The sequence below is a fragment of the Plasmodium malariae genome (assembly GCF_900090045.1).
Source record: "Plasmodium malariae genome assembly, chromosome: 12".
Lineage (NCBI taxonomy): Eukaryota > Apicomplexa > Aconoidasida > Haemosporida > Plasmodiidae > Plasmodium > Plasmodium malariae.
In genome coordinates, this window is record NC_041786.1 from 2,004,831 (window position 1) to 2,028,256 (window position 23,426).

Sequence of the window (23,426 nt, forward strand, 5' to 3'; positions counted from 1 at the left end):
AAAAATTTTTTAAAAAAAATGAGAAAATGTACATATACCTGATCACCTAAAAATTGCTTGTTTTTACTTTAAGAATGTTCATTTTGTGTAAAAATTGTGATACGCTTTTTTATTTTCAAATTAAAAATAAAAACAGCAATAAAGGAAATAAGCATAACTAATTTATATTTTGTATATTTAAACGACAAATATTAAATTAATTGTAAAAATAAATAATAAAACAATTAAAATATATAATTTATTCAAAGAGATTTTCCACTGAAGCTATAAAAAAAAAAAAAAAAAAGTGGATTCTCAGTTATGGTCTTCCAAATTGTATTCCCTTTATATATACTTGTATATATGCACAAGTTAAAAAAAAAAAAATAAAGTCGTAGGTTTTTTTTTGAGAGAACATTTGATTGAATTTATATAGTAGATAAATTATAATCAATGTATATTCTCTGTATAATAACCTATTCATTTATAATTTTTTTTTTTTTTTCAATTCTTAACATTTTAAACATACAATTTGTTGTAAAAGGAAGGAAACTTATGTTTCAAGTATTTAAATAGAAAAAGTAATAAGTATATATAAGCAATGGAAAAAATTAACGATCAAGAGGTTTTAAAAAGAATAACTAATATTACAGGTATACTGAAATGACAAAAATGTTCACAATTTAATTTGTTCTCTATAAAATTTTATGTACATAATAATAATAATATATGTATGCGTTTGTTTGTACGTTAACGTACCTACTTGTATTATCAAACAAATATCAGACTAGTATTCATTACTTTTCATATGTTCATATATATATTCTATATATCATGTGTTATTCTGTGAGTCTTTATTTCTCTTGCATATGTTAATTCTTTCCATTTTTTATTTACTTTTTCACGTATTTTTTATTTAGGCAATTTAACGAAGGCTTCCTCGTGTATTAAAAGAAAAGGCAAAAAAAAAAAGAAGAGAAAATATAAAAAAATAGTTGAGGGAAAATGGAAAAATGTTGAACCAAAAAAAAAACAAACAAAAAAAATAGTTGACTTGTTTGAAGACTTTAAAATACAGAAGAAAAAAGAAACGTGTAAATTTTTTTTTAAAAAAGGAAAATGTATACATAATGAAAATTGTACGTACTCACATGATGTTACACCGATATATAAAATTTCAAAATTATGTAAATTTTTAATTAAGGGTAAATGTGATAAAGAAAATTGTATATTTTCACATGATTATCAACTCTTTTTCTGTCGTAATAATGTAATATACAATTCTTGTCATAACCCTATGTGTAAGTTCAAACATATTAAAATAGATAATACAATTAACAATGCAGATCAGTATAATTTGGAAGTTGATAATGTTTTGAGTAAAGATGACAAGATAAGATTTTTATATAATAATAAAAATTACTTAATGGAGTTATTAATTCATAAATATCATCAGTTTGATAATTACGACGAATTAAATATAGATGAATTAATAAAAAAAGAAACATACCCATGGTTTATTAACGGTATTATTGATTTAATTAAAGTGGACTTTAAATATAGTAAAGCACATGTCTTTTTTAAATTAGTAACAAACTATAAAAAAAAAACATACAGTTCAAATTTAAATATACCTGATCATAATGCAAACTTTTTGGAAAATAGGAACAGAAGTATTAATGAAGAGTCAACTGGTAATAGTTATTCTAAAGTGCAAGATAACTATTCCGAACAACAGAGCAACCAACAGAAGGATATTACAAACAAAATAAATAATAATAAAAGTGCCAGTGCCAACAAATACAGCAACGACAATGATAACGAAAAAGAACACGAGCACAACAACGATAGTAATAAGAACGGGGAAGAAAGCTTCAATGATTGTAAATTTTACTCAAGCGAGGAAGAAGAAGATTACGAGAAATATTTAAATAAACATTTTGAAATAGATTCATAATTTACTAAAATTTGTTGTTCTCTTTATTTTTTTTGTTTGTATTAAATGGCCCTTTTTTGCTATACACATGTAATATTATATATGTACGTTCTTCACAATATTTTGTTTTTAAATAATTAAAATTTTATTATTTTTTTTTTTTTTTTCAAGTTAAATTTTTGTTATTTATGGGCATATAATTTACTTAACAAGCAAACAGTATTGAAAAATAAAAAATAAAAAATTGAGGAATATTTGATTTTCATTATATAAATTTTATTTTTTTTTTCGTATATTTATTAGTAAAATTTGCTTCACTAATTAAATTATTATACGTTAGCAACGTAAAAATTAATTTATGAAAATTAATTTTGTCCATATTTAAATTAATAAATGAAAACACAAAAAATTTATCGAATTGTGTTATATTGAAACTGCTATAATTTTTTTTAAATATATTTTTCAAAAAGGAAAAATCTGTTTTATTTTTCACACAAATAATTTGTAATCGTAGGAGTTTTTTATAAATATTCAAAATCGTATATTCTTGTGTTCCACTACCACAGTTATTTCTTTTAAACATTTTCAGTTCATATAGTAATGCTAAGATAAGGGTTACATATACGGATCTGTCCGTTAATGCTGATTTAATGTACTTAACAGTTGGAAATACGCTTTCTTTCTCTGTTTCTACATAATGGTCCTCATTTTCGCAGTTACCAGAGTAGCACGTGTTACATAGTAATATATCACCCCTTTGGGTGGGTATTAAATTATTATTGAACCTCGTGAAATTTCTCTCCTCAATTTGTAATAATGTATTTACGAGTTTAATAATATTGGTTCCTTTGCACATCATAAGTGTAATGATATCAAAACGTTTTATTTTTTCATAAAGAAAATCAAATATTAATGATTCATAATTTAGCATTGTAAAACTGCTTAAAATGTTTATAGATGTTACACATGAGAACCCGTTACATTTTTCCTTTACAATTTCGCTAAACAAAATAAATATTTCTTTTTGTCTAATTTTATTTTTTGAAAATGTGTATATGATATTTTCTAAATGCGATGGAGCTATGTTGTATATATTCAACTTTTTTTTATTATTATTCTTTACATAAGTAGTGCTAAATAATATTTGTTTTTGTAAATTCTTTATAAGGAGTACATTTTCTTCCTTTATGTAATAGTTGCATGCATTTAATATGTAAGCAAGGTTTTTGTTCGTAATATTTTTCATTTTTTTAATTTTTTCATACATTTCTTTATAAAATAATAATATCTCATTATCTTGATGATATTTTTTATCATACATTGTAGCACAATATACAAATAATCTTACCAAACAATCATCATTTAAATATTTTATTAAATTTTTTAATATATAGCTATATCCTCTTACTAAACTAAGGTAGCAGTTGGAATTATCATCATTTTTGTTCTTATTATGTGCTTGTTCACAGTTGGTGAAAGCATCTTTATTCCTGTACATCTCCGTACATTTTGCTACATTTTGATCTTTATTAAAATAATTATAAAGACAACTGTTTACATTCTCCGTTGGTATGTCTACATGGTAATAATGAGCATTTTTTTCCTCTTCATTCAAAAATGATTCATTTTTTTTTTTTATTTTTTTTTTATCTTGATCCTCCTTATATGAAGAATAATTAAAATAATTTTCTATACCATGTAATACACCAAAGTTATCATCAAATATCTTTAACCTATTTACAAAATTTAAATCAGTTTTCATATTATATTCTTCTTCATCATGAGTACTCCTCATATATTCATAAAATAATTCATTCTTATGTTCATTTGGAAAAAAATTTTCTTCCTTCTTCTTCCAAATAAGCAGTTGACTTCTTTCATTCGGTCTTTTCAAACAATTTTGTAAATTGTCAATATTTATATTTTTTAATATCTTAAAAAATTTGATCTGGTTAATTATCTTAATTATTTGTAAAATTTTTAAATAAAAATCTTCATTATATTTCTCTTCTACTATACTGTTTTTGACAAAAGGAATGTTATTTAAATATGGTTGAAATGTGTGTGTAAACCATTCATTACATTTTATTTCATTTTTATTGCAAAAAAAATTATTTAATATTATATTTAGTTGAACAAATATTTTAAAAAAATTGATAAAATAATCATCACTTGGATGCACGCACTTTTTCCTTTTATATAATACATACTTATTCTTCGTATAAATAAGTAACGAACTTAGATTGAACAGATAAATACAGTCATCAAAATGTTTTACACTATTTATATTAATTATTTTCCTTTTTTTGGTTCTTGCTGGTTTTCTTATTTTATCAAGGTAAATATTAAATAAATTGTATTTTTTCAAGTTTTCTGTAAGTAGCTTTTCTTTCACTTCTTCCCTGGTGTTGTTATTTCTATGATCATATACACTTTTTGTGCTACTACACTCACTCGATTCATCAGCAATAAATAATTCTCTCACTTCTTTTATTTCTTTTTCATGCCTAACATATACTGACTCGTTCTTTTCATTCAGTCCTTTTACCACTATATTATCTTGTGCATTTATCAGAGAAAATTTTCTCTTACAGTTTTTATAAAATAATGAAGTTGCACGGGTAAGGAAAGTTTTAATAATATCGCATGAACATTTGTATGGAAAAAGGGATATAGCAAAAACAGTTTTTCCCCCTCTTGGAGCATTTACAATTTTCATAATAATATACACATTATAGATATATATATGTGTTTACGTATATATGAACGTTTTATTTTATTCAAGTGTGTGTGGTTATATCTTTAAAAAGGAAGCTCGTAACAGGACACAGAAACATAATAAAAAAAAAAAAAAAAGAAATATACTATAACGTAATTATCATTTCACTGATGTTTTCTTTTTTGTATGGAGCATTATGCTTTTAATTTCCTCAAATTTTCCTTCTTAATTCGAATAAATGATTCTACTATTTCTACTATTCCTTCAATTTTGAACTATTTCTTCTTTGTTTACATTAATTTGCCTTATTTTGCTATATTTTACGTTAATTTGTTTTATTTTGTTTTATTTTGTTTTAATTTTTTGAGTACTTACGATCCCTTATCGATTCAATGGTAATTGCTTTTACGTTGTTCAAAAAAAAAAAAAATAAACGGAAGCAGGATAGCCATTTTGTTAAGAAAAAAAAAAAAGAAAAAGAAAAAAAAGAAAAAAAGAAAAAAAAGAAAAAAAAGAAAAAAATAGCACAATAGTTCCTTATTATTTACTACAAAAGGGAGAATTAAGCAAAAATGAAATCTTAAGAGAGAAATAATAAAAATAATTCCTAAAACTGTAATAAATAATATATAAAATAGTTATAAAGGCAATAGAATAAACTATGGACGTGTATGAGTAATGTAGTGAAAAAGGAAATAATTACATACTAATATGTATATGTATGTATATATATATATACATATATTAATGAATTGTTGATTTAAAAGGCTTAAGAAATATACACAAAAACCAAAAGCAAGCAGTGAAAGTCCTTAAAAGGATACTAATCAATGTTTAAAGTTAAAGAGAAAAAAGAAAAGGATTTTTTTTATAATAAATATATATATTCATATATATGCTTGCATCAGAAGATAGAAAGGAAAATAAGTTGAGCATGAACAAAAAAGGTATTGTAGTTAAAACCTGGAAGAAACGATAAATATATAAACCGTGAAATGAGAAAAAAAAAAAATACAGGAGTTAAAAGAAAAAGTTATGGTAAAGGGAACGAATCAGATGCAAGCATCTTAAAGGGTGTTGAGCAGCATATCTCAAAGGAAAAAGTAGAAGCAGTAGTAGCAGAAACAGAAGAAGAAGCAGAGGAAGACGTAGAGGAAGAAGGAGAAGTAGAAGCAGATGTAGATGATGGAAATGAACTGGGTGAAGAGGAAGGAGAAAATGAAGAGGAAAACGATGAAGAAGAACAAGATGAAGATTACGAATTAAAAAATTACGGTATAGCGCTTAAAATGCCTAAAAGAAAGAACAGAGGAAAAAATTTGAAAAAGTTGATTGGTGAAGATTTAGAAAAAGATGAACAGTTTTGGAATAATAGTATTTGGGAAGAAGAAGAAATAGACGAAGAATATGTTAATTCGGAGGGAGAAGAAGAATATATTGATATTACAGACTCTGACTTTGATGAGGATGAAGATGAAGCAGAAGATGATATGGAAGAAGAAGATACTGAAAAGAATGAAAAGGAATTAGAAGATGATCTTGAAAAAAAGAAAAAAAAAAAAATGTACGCATATTTAGAAAAGCTAAAAAAACAGAAGCAAAATAATATGGCAAGATATAATATAATGAAAAATAGAAAATATGATACAAATAACTTGAAAAGAGGAATACAAAAATATGGGGCAGACCAAAAATCAGAAAAGGAAAGAAAAGAGGAGCAAGAAAAATTAAAAAATGAGAGAATGTTAAAAAAAAAAAAAAAATTAGAAAATGCATATTTAATGTTACATAGATCTACAAGAGACACAACAAGACAAAAAACAGAACAAGTGAAAAAGCTTTCTGAATTGAGAAAAATAAAAAAAGAAAATCGTTTCAAAAAATTCTATGAAAATAGAAAAAAAAAAAAAAGTATGCAAAGAGAAATGACAAGAGAAGAAAGATTAGAAGAAGCAAAAATAACTGAGCAGTACAATATACAATCACTTCTACAATTACAAGCATGGGAGGAAGAAAAGAAAAAATATGTTGAAAATAAAAAAATTCTATATCATAGACCCAAAAATGTTTTTATTAGTTTTTCATATTCAAAAGATAAAACATTTCCTTCCAATGAAAATTTGAAATATGAAGTAGATCCCTACAGTATAAATAATGACACAGTACTAGCAAATGATACCCTCTCTGGAAATGCTGTACTGTCATCTAATATAAACATGTTGGAAGCTTTGCAAAACGAAAAAATTGTTGTTGGAGGTAATAATGATGCAAATAAAATAGAGAAACATGGACATGATATACTGCATCAAATGGGGGATGATGAACTTGCTAAAAAGGAAATAGAAAATATGACATGTGACCAAGCCGATACATCAAAAATAATGAATCAAAAAAGAGAAAATGAAAATGATAAAACAGTCATAGGAAATGCCATTGATACTAATAGTAGTGACAATAGAAAGGAAGAAAGTTCAATTACAAATTACCAATTTAACTGGGAAAATATAGATCAGTGTGAAGATTTAAATATAGACTATTTAAATGAAAATGACGCATTAAATTTTGGTTTCCTAAATAAGGTTAATAAAAGCAATAATAACAATAGCAGCAGTAACAACAATAGTAACCATAATAGAAATAGTAACATTAACAATGACAGCAGTAATAACAACAGTGGTAAACGTTTAGGCAGATGTACCTCTAACGAATCAGACAAAAAAAGAAAAGTGAATCCCCCTGTTGTGGAAGAGAGACAAATATATATTGTTACTGATTCTAGGGAATTAGAAATGTATAGTAATTACAATAATAATAAGGACTATTTGAACCAAATAAAAAATAAAAATAACTTATGTGCAATTACAAATTTAGAAGGAAAATATTTTGATCCATTAACGAAAAAATATTATAATAATGCTGAAGCGTTTAAGTCACTACGGTTTTCGTATCATAAGGAAAAGTATGATTCTATTAACAAACAAATATCTCTCATGGTTAATCTTTTTAAAAGTAAGCTAACTGAAATAGAGGAAAACACAAAAAATGCAACTTATGATAACATTTAAAAGGGGAAACTCAGCTGTTATAATAATGATTAATAATATTGCATATGTATTACTGGTTAACCGGCATATAATATGTTATTATGTGACAAATATGTTTTTATTGTTCTTCCTGTTTTTGTTGCCTTTTTTTTTTTTCTTTTTTTATATGTTTTAAGAAAGGATGTAAATTATAAGTGCAGTTACGCAGTAATAATACTGCTGTAGTTTTGGCTCTTTTAAAAAATGTTTTTAGTTGTTTGTACATAAAAATATACATATATATATATATATATATATATATATATGTACATGTATTTTTATTATTTTCCGACATGACCTTTTTTATTAATTATAACTAATTTTTTTAGTATAACTTATTTACATTGGTTAACAATACATATTAAAGAGAAAAAACGAAAAAAAAGTTTAAGATTAAAATAAATAAAATTAAGGAAAATTAAGGAAAACAAAGTACAGCAAAAAAAATTTCTACAATATAAAACATTTGTAAAAAAACGAGTAAGCAATGAATAAAATAATTGCAATTAATGAAAAAGATTTTGTTGAAAATAAAAATGTAACAATATGGACTATTGGGGATACACATTTATAGTTGATAATATTAGTAATAGGTAGATAGATAAGAGAAAGTTGGCCATTTAGTTGTTCGTAAGTTTACTCTCATTTATGCAAAAATGTACGCATATATGTATATATATACAACAGAGTTTTAATAAGTAAAAAATATTTTTCTTGATGTGCATAGTTATTTCCGCTATAAAAATATTATGCACATGTCAGGAATTATCCAAAAATAATTACAGATAAACATAATTTGAAAAATGATTATAATAATGAAGTTATGGACAATGTTGTAAAAATTATGACTGTAGAAAAAAATTGTTGAATCATTATTTTATGTATTTTTAATATATTATTTACCTTTTTTTTTTTTTTTTTTTTTTTTTTTTATATTTATATATCAATATATTGTTGTGCACCTGGTTGCCTATATCTTGTTACATTCTGATGTGCGCGAACAGATGTAACTGGTAAGACATATATTATTATATTGATTACATTTATTTTTTATGACTATTGTTTACAGTTATAACTCTTCCTTAACTTTATATTTTATTTTATTTTTTTCTTTTGCTTCGTCCGAAAATAAACTCATGAATTATATATATGTAATTACCAATTAAGATTTAGAAATTTTTTTTTTTTTTATTTATGAAATAATAAATTGTAAAAATGATATAATAATCATACTTCACTATATAGTAGATAATTTTTGTAAAGCTAATTAGATTTCTTTTCATTTCTTTCCTTTTCCTATTTTTCTTTTATTTCTTTTTTTTGGATTTTGTTTAAGCTTTCGTTTATTTTTACTATGTTCTATCGATGAATAAAACAGAAAAAAAAAATAATACAAAAATTAAAAATATTTAATAGACAAATATAATTCTTATGAAAAATTATAAATCTGTATTCACATAAAATATTAATAATTGTAAACAAAGTAGAATAAAGAACGTCATTCATTTTTAAGTGAACAACCCAAATAACAATAAACTGTTTTATTAGTGTAATTTTAAAATATAAAGTTTAAAAAGACTCAATATTCTACTCCACTGATGTAATTACCTTGTTATCGTATCCTCTTCCTGTTATTATTTCTTCTCATTTATTTATTATGTACTTAACGTTTACTTATTATGTAATTAGTGTTTACTTATTATGTAATTCGTGTTTACTTATTATGTAATCAGTGTTTACTTATTATGTACTTAATATTTATTTATTATGTATTTAATACATATATATTATATAATATTATATTATTTTATTTTTTGTTTTTCAGATATTTGTAGAAAATAAAGATCATGTAAATTTTTAAAATATAGTAAATTAAATAATAAATGGTAACTTATTCCACAACTACACGACAATCACATTTTTAAGGTTAGAGAAAAATTGCTGTTTTGGTTTAAAAAAAAAAAAGAAAATTGAATTGAAGAGCTAAGAAAACAGAACAAATCAACTAAAATAAAACAGTTTCTAAAAAAAGAAAACACAGACTTGTGCAAAAGAATTATGCATTTTTATTAATTAGATGAAAAAGTAAAATATGAGTCTTTTAATGATTTTCCCTTTTTTCATTTTTAATTTTTTTGTAATAGGACCTAGAATATGTTAAAGTTGTACCCTCTAATTTTGTTATGTGTTCGTTAGCAGCTTAAAAATATATTCGAAGAAATGAGAGAGCTTTCTATTGCTGGAGTTTTGCATGATTTTCAAATATATACTCACATAAACATACACACACACTTACATACTAACACACTTACACATACATATACACATACATATACACATACATACATAATTAAGCGATATTCATATTTCTTAGAATGAAATATTTTCTATCCTACATACGAAACTTGAACAAGAATTGTTAGCATATACATAGTTTTTTGGAATAGTGCTACTTAAATATATTCGTGCGCGTTATATAAATATTTATATATACAAGTGTACACGTACATGTACATATAAGCCAAGTTAGCTGAATGTGCTAAGGTGCTTAGTTAAAATTTTTTTTTTCTTTATTATTTACCTCTATTTGTCTACTATGTAATAAAAAAATGTATGTTGTATTTCTTTACATTTGACACATATATTTCCTTTTTTTTTTTTTTTTTTTAGATTTTCTTAAAATATCCTCTATTCATTTTAAAAGAAAATATTTTTGAAAATCTCTCGTTTAGCAAGAATGAATGCTTAAAAGAAAAAGACGCGCGTTATTGTAAATCTGTTTGTCGTTTATTAATAGAAGACGACATTGATTTCTTTAATATAGAACAACTTAAAAATTTATTATATTTTCAGTCGAAATTAGAAAAACAAATAAGAAGAACACAAAAAGAAGAAAACAAATTAGAAGTATTAAAACAAGCTGTTAAAAATGGTAACTTCATTGGTTACCTTCACTTTGATCAAAAGGCTAATGAAAAGAAAGAAAACTATGATACGAATATTGATAAAAAAGAAGGAGTAAAAGGAGAAGAAAACAAAGAAAATGATTTAAAAAATATTGAGTATGGAAACCAAAAAGAAAAAGAAGTACAAATTGATCAAAAAAGTAAAAATAACATGAACAGTGAAGGTGAAATAAAAGTGGGGGAGAACATTCAGCTGAATAAAAATTCTTTAGCAAGAAATGATCCCATAATACATGATAGAAATGAAAATGTAAATGAAAATCCAAATGAAAAGGCAAACAAAAAGGAAAACGAAAAGACAAACGAAAAATTAGCTCAAAACAAAATAACATACGAACCGCAATCGAGCAAAGTATTAGAAAAAACCCAAGCAGATAAATTCATAAAGAAACATGAGCATCTAAATAATTCATCAGATTTTGGAAGTCAAAATAAAGAAGAAGGAAAATATACTAATAATTTTAATTTAAACAAAGTCTTAAAAGGTGCAGATTTTTCTAATAAACTCGAATTACTTAAAAATTATATTTCTTTTCATAATGAAGCAGATAATATAGGCCAAAGTTTAGCATCTAAGGAGCATTCAACTAATGAACAAAAACAAGATATATATGCAAATGATTTAAAAATAAATAAAGAAAAAATAATTTATAAAAATACACAGGGAACAAATTTTAACCAAGATATAAATAATAATATAAACAAATATAGGGAAGAAGACGAAAATGTGAAATTGGCAATGTCTAATGCAAATGTAGAAAAAAAGGAAAATGATACGCATGATCATTTTTATAATACATTTAAAAATGATGATGAAGAAAAAACTAATATTCGTTTAAGAGGAAAATATGCTAAGGAAATGCTTGATGTTAACGATTTAGTAAAGTATATGAAAAATTTTTTGGGTATAAAATCAAATATACATGAAAAATTTGAACATGAAAAATTAATACTAAAAAACTGTAATTATGAATCCTTTGGTCCAGATTACTGTAGCGTTAATGAAGAAGCAAAAGAAATGTTATGGAATTATGAAAAAAAAAAAAATTCTGCCTTTTTATTTATAATATTATTTACCTTATTTTTTAGTCTGCTCATACAAAATGTGGTCTATTATATTGAAAAGAGAGTAAGAAATTCTAAAGATCAGTTTAGAAAAGATTTACTCAATACAGCTTTTAGACAAATATCTTTAATTACAATAATTAACCTCACAATATGGGGTATTCTTCAGTCAAATATTGCTGAAGCGCTCGATGCAGTAATTTTTTATGATGTTAGTACCAACAAAATTAAGAAAACATATATAAATAAAAAATGAATAAATAGATAAAAAAGTGAAGTAAAATTAAGTAGAAAACCGAGGAGTTTCATATTAATTCTATATTGTTGTTGCACTGATTTGGCATTACTGTTTATATTTATGCTCTTATTCCTTTATGCTCATATTCCTTTAGGTTTTTATACCTTTATGCTTTTATCCCTTTATATTTTGATCCCTCTATGATTTTATCCCTCTATGATTTTGTCCCTCTATGATTTTATCCCTTTATGCTACTATGCTATTGTCCATTTACTCCTTTGTGATGTTCTCGATATTTTTAGATACTGCCACAACAAAGAAATGTTGATGAGATCCTGCATAATGTTGAACCACTACTAGAAATTATATTTGAAAAAATTCTTTTCATTTCCATGAATTTCTTAATATGGTAAATACAGGGAAATTTTATGAATGTGTATATAATTTTACTAAAGTGTTCATCTTATGTTGCATATATATATACATAAATATATATACATATATACATACATATGAGGACATTTGTGTAACTTCTTCACTTCAAATTCTACATCTACCGCTATTATTTCAAAATGGATCCTGTTCTTACCCCATTTTTTTTAGTTATTCGCTATTTATTATAAACATACATTTCGTAACAAGAAAAATATTGAAGTGGTTTTCCGAATCAGATAATTGTGACATATCAACTGTAGCAAAGGAGTTGAAAGAATATAGAGAAGGGTGTTTCAAGAATCTATTTTTTATTTCAAGATATGGTAGAAATTCTAAATATTTAGCCCACAGGTAAAATTTTTAGTTTAACAAAAATATCAAAAAATGAATAAAAAAAAAAATTCTTTTTCACATCCTATATTTATTTAAAAACTAAGGTTATTGTCGTTTTTTTATTCTACTGTAGATATGATTTTTCTGAAAATGTGGATGCTATAAGTATTCCTGGTCTAGACCCCAATGGATATTATTACTATGAATATATGAGAGCATGTTTATTGAAATATAACGTCAAGCTGATAAAAATACCTAATGCTGTTATATTATTTTTAGTATTCTCATGTATTTCCTTAAGGTATTATATCAGAAAAATTGCAAAAAACACATTTAATTTATTATGAAATATAATGTATTTTATCTTTTGATAATTTATTTGTTTGTTTTTATATAGGCCATTTTTTAACATAAGACTTAAAGCGGAAGTTATTTTTTTAAACGGATTGTCATTAGTGTGTGTTGTTGGGCTAATTCTATTGTTCATTTACGTAAAACAAAAATATCCATACGTATATATGTATTTGTGTATATATGTATGTATAAAAATGTGTATGTTCAAATATGTCGTGCATGTTTGGATGCGCAAGCATCGTATTATTTAATGATAGTTATCATCATGCCATTTAACACTATTTAATGAAAAAACTAAAATCACACCTTTTACCATTTTTTATGCAGTTGTATAGAATAGACAGGAAATTGCTACCAAGGGATATATCAAAATATTTACTAAATAGATATCATATTGAAACATGTGATCAAAACAAAAAGGATATTACTCCATATTATAAATTACTAAAACAACAAGTAATAAAATATTTAATAATAAAAAGGAAAATAAAAACTAAAAAAAAAAACTAAAATAAAAATTAAAATGAAAACTAATATTAAAATAAAATTGAAAACTAAAATAAAAATAAAAATTATAATTATGATATTTTACTAATTATATACATAGTTTATTGTAAAACTTTTCAATCTTTTTACTCCATTCTTTTTAGTCTGTGTACCCCTCAACAATAAATTATTTTCTCTATAAAACAACATTCCCCAACAAACATGAGCAACTGTTTTTTTTATGGGGTAATGGCCCCCCTCTAATTAATTTTATTTTTCAAGTAAGCAAGAAGAGAGAATAATTTTATGTAAAATATGTTGAGAATATAAGAACCTTAAATTTAGAAGGGTACGTCATTATTCGCACATGAAAATGTAAGCATTGTTTATGTATACATTTATTTTTTATTTTTATTTTTAGACGTTGTGCTTCTGCTTTTTAATCATATTATCTTGTTGGATATTTTTATTAAGAGTCGATAATATAACATGGTTTCAATTATATAGTTATGGCAGTTTGGCTATTTGTGTATGCATAGTACTTTTCTTATTTATGCTAAAATATATTATTTATTACAATATTATGATTAGCAAAACGGGCTATTTAATTGATACTAAATTGTTGGAGAAGGTGAGGAAATTTGAGGAATAAAAAAAGGACGAAAAGGAACGAAAAAAGAAGAAATTAATGCATAATTAAATGATGCAACACATGTATGACCGAATTGATGAAGAATAGTTGAAAAAGAAAAATAGAATAGTATATAATAGATAATAAACGCGCGTCTCGTATATGCTTCGCTTTTTTTGTAGGTCTGGGAATTTGAAAGATCAGACAACATAAAGAGAATATCTGAATTTATTGATGCTATAAAAATAAAGGTTAAATTTTGTATACATTTTTTCCTATATTAATTTGTAGATTTTTTATTTTGTATGTGTGTATAACATTTTTTTTTTTTTTTTTGGTAAATAATTTTATTTAATATTGACTCGTTTGTATAATATTGTCAAAATTTGGTCTAACTGTTGCCTTTTTGTAGTCCACCTTACATGCATTAAAAGAAGGAGGTGAAGTTTTTTGGAGGCAGCTGCTAATAAAATCAAATACAGTGCCATCAAATATACAGGAAAAAATGTTTAGTATTTGGATAGGACTGGATGAGGAAAACAGAGGTATTATCGATTCCGCGAAAATTTTGAAATTCCTAAAATCACAAGGAATTAACTTAACGTCAGAACATGATATCAAAGTAATTTCTTTAAAATATATAACTAGAAAAGTCTTAAAATTACAACAAAGAAAAAAAAAAAATATATATATTAATATAAAAAATGTAACGATTAATATAAATAATTTGTGTAAATATTAATCCTAATATATTTTGTTACTTTTTACTCATAAAAATATACCCCTTCTTTAGGAGTTTCTGGAAGTGTTTGACAGAAACAACAAAAATGGCCTAAACCAGGAAGAGTTTTTCGTTCTCATTATCATAGTCAAACAAATTTTAGTCGAACTCTTAGATATTAATGCTGTTCAGGTAGACAGCATATATAAACATAAAATAAATAAAAAAAAAAAAAAAGAAACGTTACGTTTATCATTTTTTTTTTTTTTTTAATACACCTCATACCACATTATTTTTTATGTTAAATTTATAGTCTTTGTTTGAAGAAGTCTACGGAATTCCATGGAATTCGCTATCGTCAATTGATGTTAACAGTTTAAAGCGAATATTATCAGAAGTAAGAAAAAATAGCATATTTCCTTCCTCCCCTCCTCACATCTATTTTTTCTTTTTTTTGTTTACATTACTATTAAACATATTCGCTTTTTTTAAGCAACTACAATAAATATGCTTCATATTGTCGGTATCATTTTGCGCACTTTAATTTTGTAGCTAAATTTACAATGGCCACATGGAAAAATTCGCAATTTAATTGACTTTGTGTGTGAAAATAAAAAAACGAAATATGTGAGTGCAGAATACTTTATTAAACAGCTGATAAATATCGAAGAAGTAACGTTGCAGCCCTTTCACGTAATAATACTTGCATGCATTATATATGCTCCAGTTGCAGCGAATTATGTATACACATGCATATATATATATACATATATATACACAAACACATACACATGTACATTTTCATTGCACTATTTCCTCTAACATAAAACGGGAAAAAGTTATTTACATAGACGAAATACACTAATGTAAGACAATATATAAATATAAAGTTTTCTTCTTTTTCGTTTTTTTTCAGTCAGTTTCAGACACAAAATAAAAATAAATAAGGGATAAATTTATTTTTATTTCCTTTTCCGATAACAACAATTTTCTTATTTGCTACATATAGGGAAAAATAGTATCTGTCAACAGTGAATATGAATATGGGAAGTCGAAGAAAAATTATCTAATTCGTTTATTCATTTGATTTTTTTTTTTCTTTTGATTTGATTATTATTCCTTTTATAATTATTTAGTTATTTACTTTATTTAATTACTTTTTTTTTTTTTTTTTTTATCACACATACAATAACGAAATTATCTAAGTGAAAATTTTTATCATTTTATTTGTTCATTATATTTTATTTTTTGAGTTTTGTTAAGCTTTCGCATACGCGTATATATATATATATATATATACATATACGTATATGTGTATGTATGCGTACGCATAAACGCTTCCTTTATTATTATAGCTTCATTTTTTAAGGTTTAATTTTTTATTGTTTTATCTTGATGTAATTAATCTTTTAGTTTTGTGATTTACATTTTTAATAAACAATTTGTAGTACCTTTTTTTTTTTTTTTTTAAAAAAAAACTTTTATATAATTTTAAAATATTATGCATATAATTCTTTTTCGTCCATTTGTATAAGGAAAATTTTATTTTATGTACCAACGATCATATTTTACCTCTTTAATTTTATATATATTCAAATAAATTACGAACGAACTGAAATGATGCTTATTTTGAAGTTACAGTAGAAGTCGAATGAACAGTTTGGAATCCCAAAGAAAGGAAGATTGTAAGATATAAAACGATAAATAGATAAACATACAAGATTTTTTTATATATGTATGTTTCTTTTTTAGAGTGCAACATTTTCACGTACAGGAATTATTTCTCTGTGTATATGTATATATATATATATATATGTGCTTATATACATTTGTGTGTATAGATTTATGCAAAAGAAGCATAAGAAAGATTGGTTAAACTGGCTCTGATGAATTAAAGAAAAGGATCACGAAAGATGGTTTTGTATGAGTCTTATATAGCCTTAAGTAAACACATAAAAAAAGACGACGTTAAAAATTTAATGAAAAATTTTCATTTTATAGTAAATAAATATAATGGCAATATAATAAGTATCAATGATTTAGGTTGGAGGAAATTTGCCTTTTGCATAAAAAAACCGAATGTAGGTACATTTCACTTTGGTAGATTTTACTGTATTACGTTTTATTCAAATAGCAAAAGTATAAAAGATTTGAATGAATTTTTTTATAGTAATACTTTTATTTTAAGATTTTTAAATGTTAAAATGAAATATCGATCAAATTTTTTGGTAGCACCTTTCTCATACATAATAGAATAGCAGGATTACACCACACTCGCACATACACATATATATTTACATATACAATAACAAAAAAAAAAAAAAATAAAAAATAAGAATTCAAGTGAAACAACGTATTTTACTGTTACATTACTTCATTTGTTTCATATCTTATATGTAGAATTAAGCCTTCTTTTATTTTTTCCTTTTTTTATTTTCTTTATTTTTATGTTTTTTTTTTAAAAGTATAACATAAAAAAAATAAAAATAAATAAAACAAAGACAAACATTAGCACGAAAATGAAAATAAACGAAGAGAACTGACTTTATTTTACCAATTAGTATTATTTATAAAAACAAATAAATAACTTTTGTTTTACTGCTTATAAAGGTCCAAAATTGAGAGGCACAATACATAAGTGACATAATAATGTGTACATATTATATATTAGAAATAAAAATAAATATATGTATGTGAATATTTTACAAAATATTACGTTAGTGGTGTTGTACTTACAATGTACGATATAATTAGTCTAGTGCTGTGCATTTTAACTGAAAAGTATAACATGTGCATGTAAATTCATTTTTATGCAATATATATATATAGCACACTATAATTACAGCGTAAAACTTCATGAACATTAGTCTATAGCAAAAAAAAAAAAAAAAAATAAAATAACTATAACATTCAAAATATTCTTCTCCAACTGTAAACAGAAAAAATAAAGTTTCTTATTATATGGGAACCCTTTTTTTAATTTCTATTTTACGTCAATCTTTTTGCTAGATTCGCTTTGCGTATAATCTTCGCTATTTAACTTCTTTTTCTTAGATTTTTTGTAACTTTTTTTTTTCTTTAAAATTTTATAAATATCAATACACATATCTAAGGTCTCACCTATCTGTCTAGTTGTATTTTCATCGTCAAATGTATTTCTGAAATCAAGATGTTCTTTATATTCGATATGCAGTTCATCAATTTTGTTCTTTAATTTTTGAAAAAGAATTTGATTATTGTTTGTAATAAACTCTAAAATAAATTTATCCGCATTAACTATATTAAAATTTATTTTAATATTATTTATAAAGCAATATAATGCTATTTGTGCAGGCGTATATGTAAAGGTGATGAAAAAGTTTTCAATAATTTTTAAGCATTCATCTGACGTGGTCATGTAAATTTTATCACATATATTTTCGAAGGAATTTTTTATTTCATTATCTTTATTTATATATTTATTAATATAATTTAAAAACTTAATTTTTAAATAATATAAACATTCTTTCGTATACAAAAAATTTAATTCAAAGTTTAATGATGAGCAAACGACATCTTCATGTTCTAATACTTTATCTAAATTTATGTCAATATCGTTAAAGAATTCATTCATTCTATATAATCTACCATACCCTTCCAATTTTATTGCTAATATGATACAGGTAAATATTAAGATACGTGGATCATATTCTAAAATAATTTCCTTCAAATAAAACCTGTTATACAACACAGTAGCACATTCCACTATTTGCGGTTTCAGTCCTTTTATTTCAGAAAAGTGAGTTAGCTGATAACAAAAATATAGCTTGGTTTTCTCTATATCAGCATATTTCGGTATGCTCACATTACTATCTTTAAATTTTTCTTTAAAGTCATTATATTTTTTTAAGCATATATCATCTATTTCTTTTCTGCTTTTGAAAAACCATTTTCTTATATGTGATGTATCGTTTGGGTAATTCATATTTTTTTATTATTTCCATTTATTGAAAAATAAGAAATAAAAACGAGAAAGAAAATAAATCAAATAGTTAAGACAAAAACTGTTAATAACTGAACTTTTGAAAATGCATACACGAGCGTGGGTATTTTTGTATGTATTCACTTACGTATATACTTATTAACTTATGAAAGTATATACCTATTTACTTATGTATGTATATTTTTCCTTGTATTTTACTTTTTACGTAGAAACATTAAGGAAATGTGAACTTTCGTAATTCCACATTCTTCCATTTAAGAATTTTAATTAAATAATACTAAATATTATTGCTTTTTTTCTTTTTTTTTTCTTTTAATTGCCATTCTTACATATTGGTATTAATACACTTTTTCATATCCATATTTTTTTATTATAGTGGATTATTGCTTTTATAACACTTTAATTTATTTTTTTTTTTTTTTTCCTTTTGGTTCATTTATATATATATTTTGTACAGAGAGAGTATATAAATAAAGAGTAGTCAAAATATTGCACATATCTACGTTTAAGTTATAAAAACAAAAGAATGTATGTGTCGTATTAAAGGTACATAATGTAATAATAACTACTTTTTTATGGAAACATAATGAATCATTTAAAAGGCTAAATATTCTCTCATATAAGAGTAATATGTATATATATATATATATATATATATATATATATTTTTTTATAATTCTTTTATAAATGGTTCCTTTTTTTTGCTATGCAACAGTAAAATAGATACATTTTTAACAGTAGTATTTTCACGTAATACGTTTATTTATACCAGTAAGTACATTGCACATATATATATATATATAAATATATACTATTACAACTTTGAAGATCTTTTAGGTGAAATCAAATATATTTTGGAAATAAGGAGCATAATTAAAAGCGCAGAATTAGAGGAGATATTAAGAATAGCTCGTTGGAAAATTCAATATTTAAAAAAAAAAAAAGAAATTTTGTTCCAAAATGATTGTAAAAAAGAATAAAAAAAACTTAACACATTTTGCGTGGTTAGCCTTATTAATAATACCAAGTTTTTATTTCAAGAATTTGCTTTTTGATGTAATACAGAATAAGCACATATATATATATATATATATATATATATATGTATAAATACATATAAACCCACACATGTGGACAAAAATTAAAAATAATAATATATTAATATTATTATGTTTATAATACTACCTGTGGGGAATATGCTTAGTGACAGTATTTTTTTTTTGCAATTTTTTTATGTGTTTAGTTATGAACTTTTTTGAACCAGCTGTCTCCCTCTGACATTTTAGCTCATATTGCATTTTTGCTTTTCTCTTTATGTCCCCACAAGTTATATTCCCTCTTCTTTTCCTTTTCAGAATTTTTCAAGCCTCAAATTTGATAAATTCAAAAAAAAGATTTACAATAAAACCCTTAAGCGCATTTCTTTGCCAAATAAGAATTTTGAAGAGATGAATAATTATATACTCCATGATAACTTTCACTAGATTGAAGTGAGACACGTTCGCACATATATATATATATGTATATATATATATATATATATACATATGTTTTATGCGAACGCATGTATATCTTATGAGAAGGTGTCGTGATGTATAAATTACGAATTGAAGTATCTTTTGGAAAGTAGTTTCACCAACGTTTGAAATAAATAGAAGAATATATATTATCCCAAATGAGCTGTCTTAAGATTAACAAAAATTAAATACGTGTGCAAAATGAAATGGAAGGATTAAAATGTATGTTGTGTGCAAATATATATATGTACATAGGTACACATGCGCATAGATATATATGAATTATACTATTTTTCATACTCTTTTACGCTATACGAGTTTTGTTTTACTTTTTTTTTTTTTTTACCGTATGTATCAACTAGAATACATTATATTAATTTTTTATTTGAAAAATAATGTTTTACAATTTAGAATAGTGTTTGGAAGTTTCATGAACACGTAAGTTCCTTTTACCTTTTCATAACGTACGTATATGTACACACATCCAATCACACATGTATATATACATACGTACATATATATATATATATATATATATATATATATATATATATGTGAATCTACATATTTATGTGCAACTAGACCCAATTGGGTTATGTAAAAATTTGACAAAAGATACTTTAAAACAAAAAAATAAAAATTCCTTTGATGAAGTCTTTTAAATTGGCCCAGAAAAAAAAAAAAGAAAAAAAGAAAAATATCATTATAACTACATAAAAAGATATTAATAAGGGTATTATATACAAAGGGATATAGATATGCCATTAATTTAATAATTAAACTAATAAATTCTGTCATAATCTATTCATTCAAATATAATAATCATATATTGTTTTTTAACATTGTTAAGAGTGACATTTTGCTAGCCTTAATCTTTCGTATAATAAATTGAGGAATCAAAGATGACGTATCAAGCTCAATCTAAAATAAGGTAATAAAAGGATAAAAAATATACGTAATGCATCATTTAAACAATAATTACAGTTTTATGAACATACACATATGCTACGTAAAAATGAGTTCATACATAAGTAACGAAAAATAAAATAAAGATAATATGTATGGATAAAGTAAAGATTACATATATAGATAAAATAAAGTTAAAATAAAAGTAAAAATAAAAATAAACCCAGAAAAAAAGTAAAATTTATCGATGAAAAAGCAATATCGAATAGCACTTATGGTTGTAGTTTTTTTACCGAGGAAATATAGGTTAATTTCATACTCGTGTTTTCTTTTTTAATATAATAACCAGACAAATTAATAAACATTTTTTTTAACGAAGAGTTCATAATTTCCTGATCACATTCAATATCAATTGAAAAGGAATTTACGCTACTGATAAAAGGATTTACAAAACTGCTTTTACCTTTTTTATTATTGTCATTTACATTTAACGACACACATGTAATTATGTAGGACTCGCTATTTATCTACAAACGTTACGAAAAGGAGCGTAAATATATTTGCATGTAAAAATAGTCATATATATATATATATGCATATAAAATACATTGTATTAGCTCATTTATATGAATGGTTGGTGCAAAAATAAGGTAAAATTATTTTAAAAAAAAAAAAATGCATCTTTTTACTTTTTTTTTGTGCGCCAGAGTATAAAAGTATCTGCCTTCATTTCCTAATGTGCCCTTATAACTTTGTTGTATTAATATTAAATCCTTATCGTACACTCGAAGAATTTTACCTAATTAAATACATGCGCACATTTTAAAATGTGTCATTATGCATCCAGTTGTATCAATGTAAATGGAAAAAAAAAAAAAAACGAAATTAAATTAAATTAAATCAAAACAAATTAAAATATAATAAAATGATAATATATTAACCAAATAAAAAAAAATTTCAAAATGATATTATCTGCAAGTATGTGTTTATTTTTTAAACCTTCTATAAAATGTGGGTCAAATTTTTTTGTGCCATTTTCGTCCCATATTACTCGTATTAATTTTTCGAGCTAATTAGTAAAAGTATTATGAATATTTTTTTTTCTATGAATTTTGCGTGATTTTTTTACGTTTTACGTTTTATGATGTACACTTTATGTTTTATATTCTACGTTTCACGTTTTACGTTTTATTTTTTTTTAATTTTTTACATTATATACTGTTTTAGTTTTTTCCATTTGCTTATACCTTCGAGGAGTCGTGGAAAATAAGGCTCAGCTTTCCTACATCCGTATTCTTAACTTTTTTAAAATACAGATGTGATTCTTTATCAATAGAACTGTATTTGTTATAATCATTATCCTCTACAGCAAATTTGTATAAAAGTTTATCTGCCTCTGTTATAATTTCATTAACTTTTTTAATTTCTTCTTTATTCTTGCAAACTAAGTGTTTCATTTTTTTTATTTTTTCCTCCATGTCCACCTCATTATTTACACTGTTGCTACGCATTTTAGAATTTGTTTACATTTCGCTTTCGGTAAAAAAAAAGGAAATCACTAAAACAAGGGTGAACACACTATCTAATACTTTTGCATACGTATGCATATATTCGTGTATGTAGGTGTAATATATAAGATTACAGGTTTGTAAATGATTGCAATATGTACACATTTATTTTTTTATATACATATATACTTTTAACAAAAAAAATAATAGGAAAAATGGTTCATATATACAACTAAAACAAAAACATACACAAAGAAAAAATAACAAAAAGGCGTGAAATACACAGATTAGAATAATGAAAAAATTACGAAGAACAATTTAATGCAAATAACAATTTCTTAAAAATTTTTAAATGTTGTTATGGAGTACGAAAGAGTTAATCTAAAAGATATCAAAATGATGCACACGTTTATCTAATAAAAATTTACACCTTTTAAAATACTCAAATGTATGTAAATTTATACATAAGTATTATGCGTACATATAAATACTTGTCAAAAAAAAAAAAAAAAGGGTAGACTTTCATTTATAATATTATAATATTATAATATTATAATTTTTTTTTTT

General features: G+C 23.9%; 8 protein-coding genes across 8 annotated transcripts; 5 read left to right on the top strand and 3 right to left on the bottom strand.

Moving 5' to 3' along the window:
* Positions 1-580: 580 nt before the first annotated feature.
* Positions 581-1,936, top strand: PmUG01_12052700 (zinc finger protein, putative; the record flags this gene model as incomplete). The annotated part of the gene is made up of 2 exons (XM_029006749.1): positions 581-632; positions 900-1,936. The coding sequence occupies 2 exons, from the start codon at positions 581-583 to the stop codon at positions 1,934-1,936; spliced, it is 1,089 nt and encodes a 362-aa protein (XP_028863207.1).
* A 244-nt stretch (positions 1,937-2,180) lies between these two features.
* Positions 2,181-4,634, bottom strand: PmUG01_12052800 (conserved Plasmodium protein, unknown function; the record flags this gene model as incomplete). The annotated part of the gene is made up of 1 exon (XM_029006750.1): positions 2,181-4,634. The coding sequence occupies one exon, from the start codon at positions 4,632-4,634 to the stop codon at positions 2,181-2,183; it is 2,454 nt and encodes an 817-aa protein (XP_028863208.1).
* A 995-nt stretch (positions 4,635-5,629) lies between these two features.
* On the top strand, positions 5,630-7,699 carry PmUG01_12052900 (YL1 nuclear protein, putative; the record flags this gene model as incomplete). Its single annotated transcript, XM_029006751.1, has 1 exon — positions 5,630-7,699. The coding sequence occupies one exon, from the start codon at positions 5,630-5,632 to the stop codon at positions 7,697-7,699; it is 2,070 nt and encodes a 689-aa protein (XP_028863209.1).
* Positions 7,700-9,871: 2,172 nt separating this feature from the next.
* Positions 9,872-15,883, top strand: PmUG01_12053000 (conserved Plasmodium protein, unknown function; the record flags this gene model as incomplete). The annotated part of the gene is made up of 15 exons (XM_029006752.1): positions 9,872-9,904; positions 10,388-11,959; positions 12,289-12,395; positions 12,590-12,772; positions 12,888-13,055; positions 13,152-13,245; positions 13,436-13,564; positions 13,759-13,875; positions 14,016-14,225; positions 14,408-14,476; positions 14,725-14,847; positions 15,019-15,138; positions 15,260-15,343; positions 15,499-15,639; positions 15,863-15,883. The coding sequence occupies 15 exons, from the start codon at positions 9,872-9,874 to the stop codon at positions 15,881-15,883; spliced, it is 3,171 nt and encodes a 1,056-aa protein (XP_028863210.1).
* A 976-nt stretch (positions 15,884-16,859) lies between these two features.
* On the top strand, positions 16,860-17,204 carry PmUG01_12053100 (mitochondrial ribosomal protein S6-2 precursor, putative; the record flags this gene model as incomplete). Its single annotated transcript, XM_029006753.1, has 1 exon — positions 16,860-17,204. The coding sequence occupies one exon, from the start codon at positions 16,860-16,862 to the stop codon at positions 17,202-17,204; it is 345 nt and encodes a 114-aa protein (XP_028863211.1).
* Positions 17,205-17,929: 725 nt separating this feature from the next.
* Positions 17,930-18,910, bottom strand: CYC1 (cyclin homologue, putative; the record flags this gene model as incomplete). The annotated part of the gene is made up of 1 exon (XM_029006754.1): positions 17,930-18,910. The coding sequence occupies one exon, from the start codon at positions 18,908-18,910 to the stop codon at positions 17,930-17,932; it is 981 nt and encodes a 326-aa protein (XP_028863212.1).
* A 978-nt stretch (positions 18,911-19,888) lies between these two features.
* PmUG01_12053300 (conserved Plasmodium protein, unknown function) lies at positions 19,889-20,412 on the top strand (the record flags this gene model as incomplete). The annotated part of the gene is made up of 2 exons (XM_029006756.1): positions 19,889-19,984; positions 20,284-20,412. The coding sequence occupies 2 exons, from the start codon at positions 19,889-19,891 to the stop codon at positions 20,410-20,412; spliced, it is 225 nt and encodes a 74-aa protein (XP_028863213.1).
* Positions 20,413-21,267: 855 nt separating this feature from the next.
* PmUG01_12053400 (fam-a protein) lies at positions 21,268-22,862 on the bottom strand (the record flags this gene model as incomplete). Its single annotated transcript, XM_029006757.1, has 5 exons — positions 21,268-21,366; positions 21,645-21,878; positions 22,041-22,150; positions 22,351-22,420; positions 22,599-22,862. The coding sequence occupies 5 exons, from the start codon at positions 22,860-22,862 to the stop codon at positions 21,268-21,270; spliced, it is 777 nt and encodes a 258-aa protein (XP_028863214.1).
* Between the last annotated feature and the right edge of the window lie 564 nt (positions 22,863-23,426).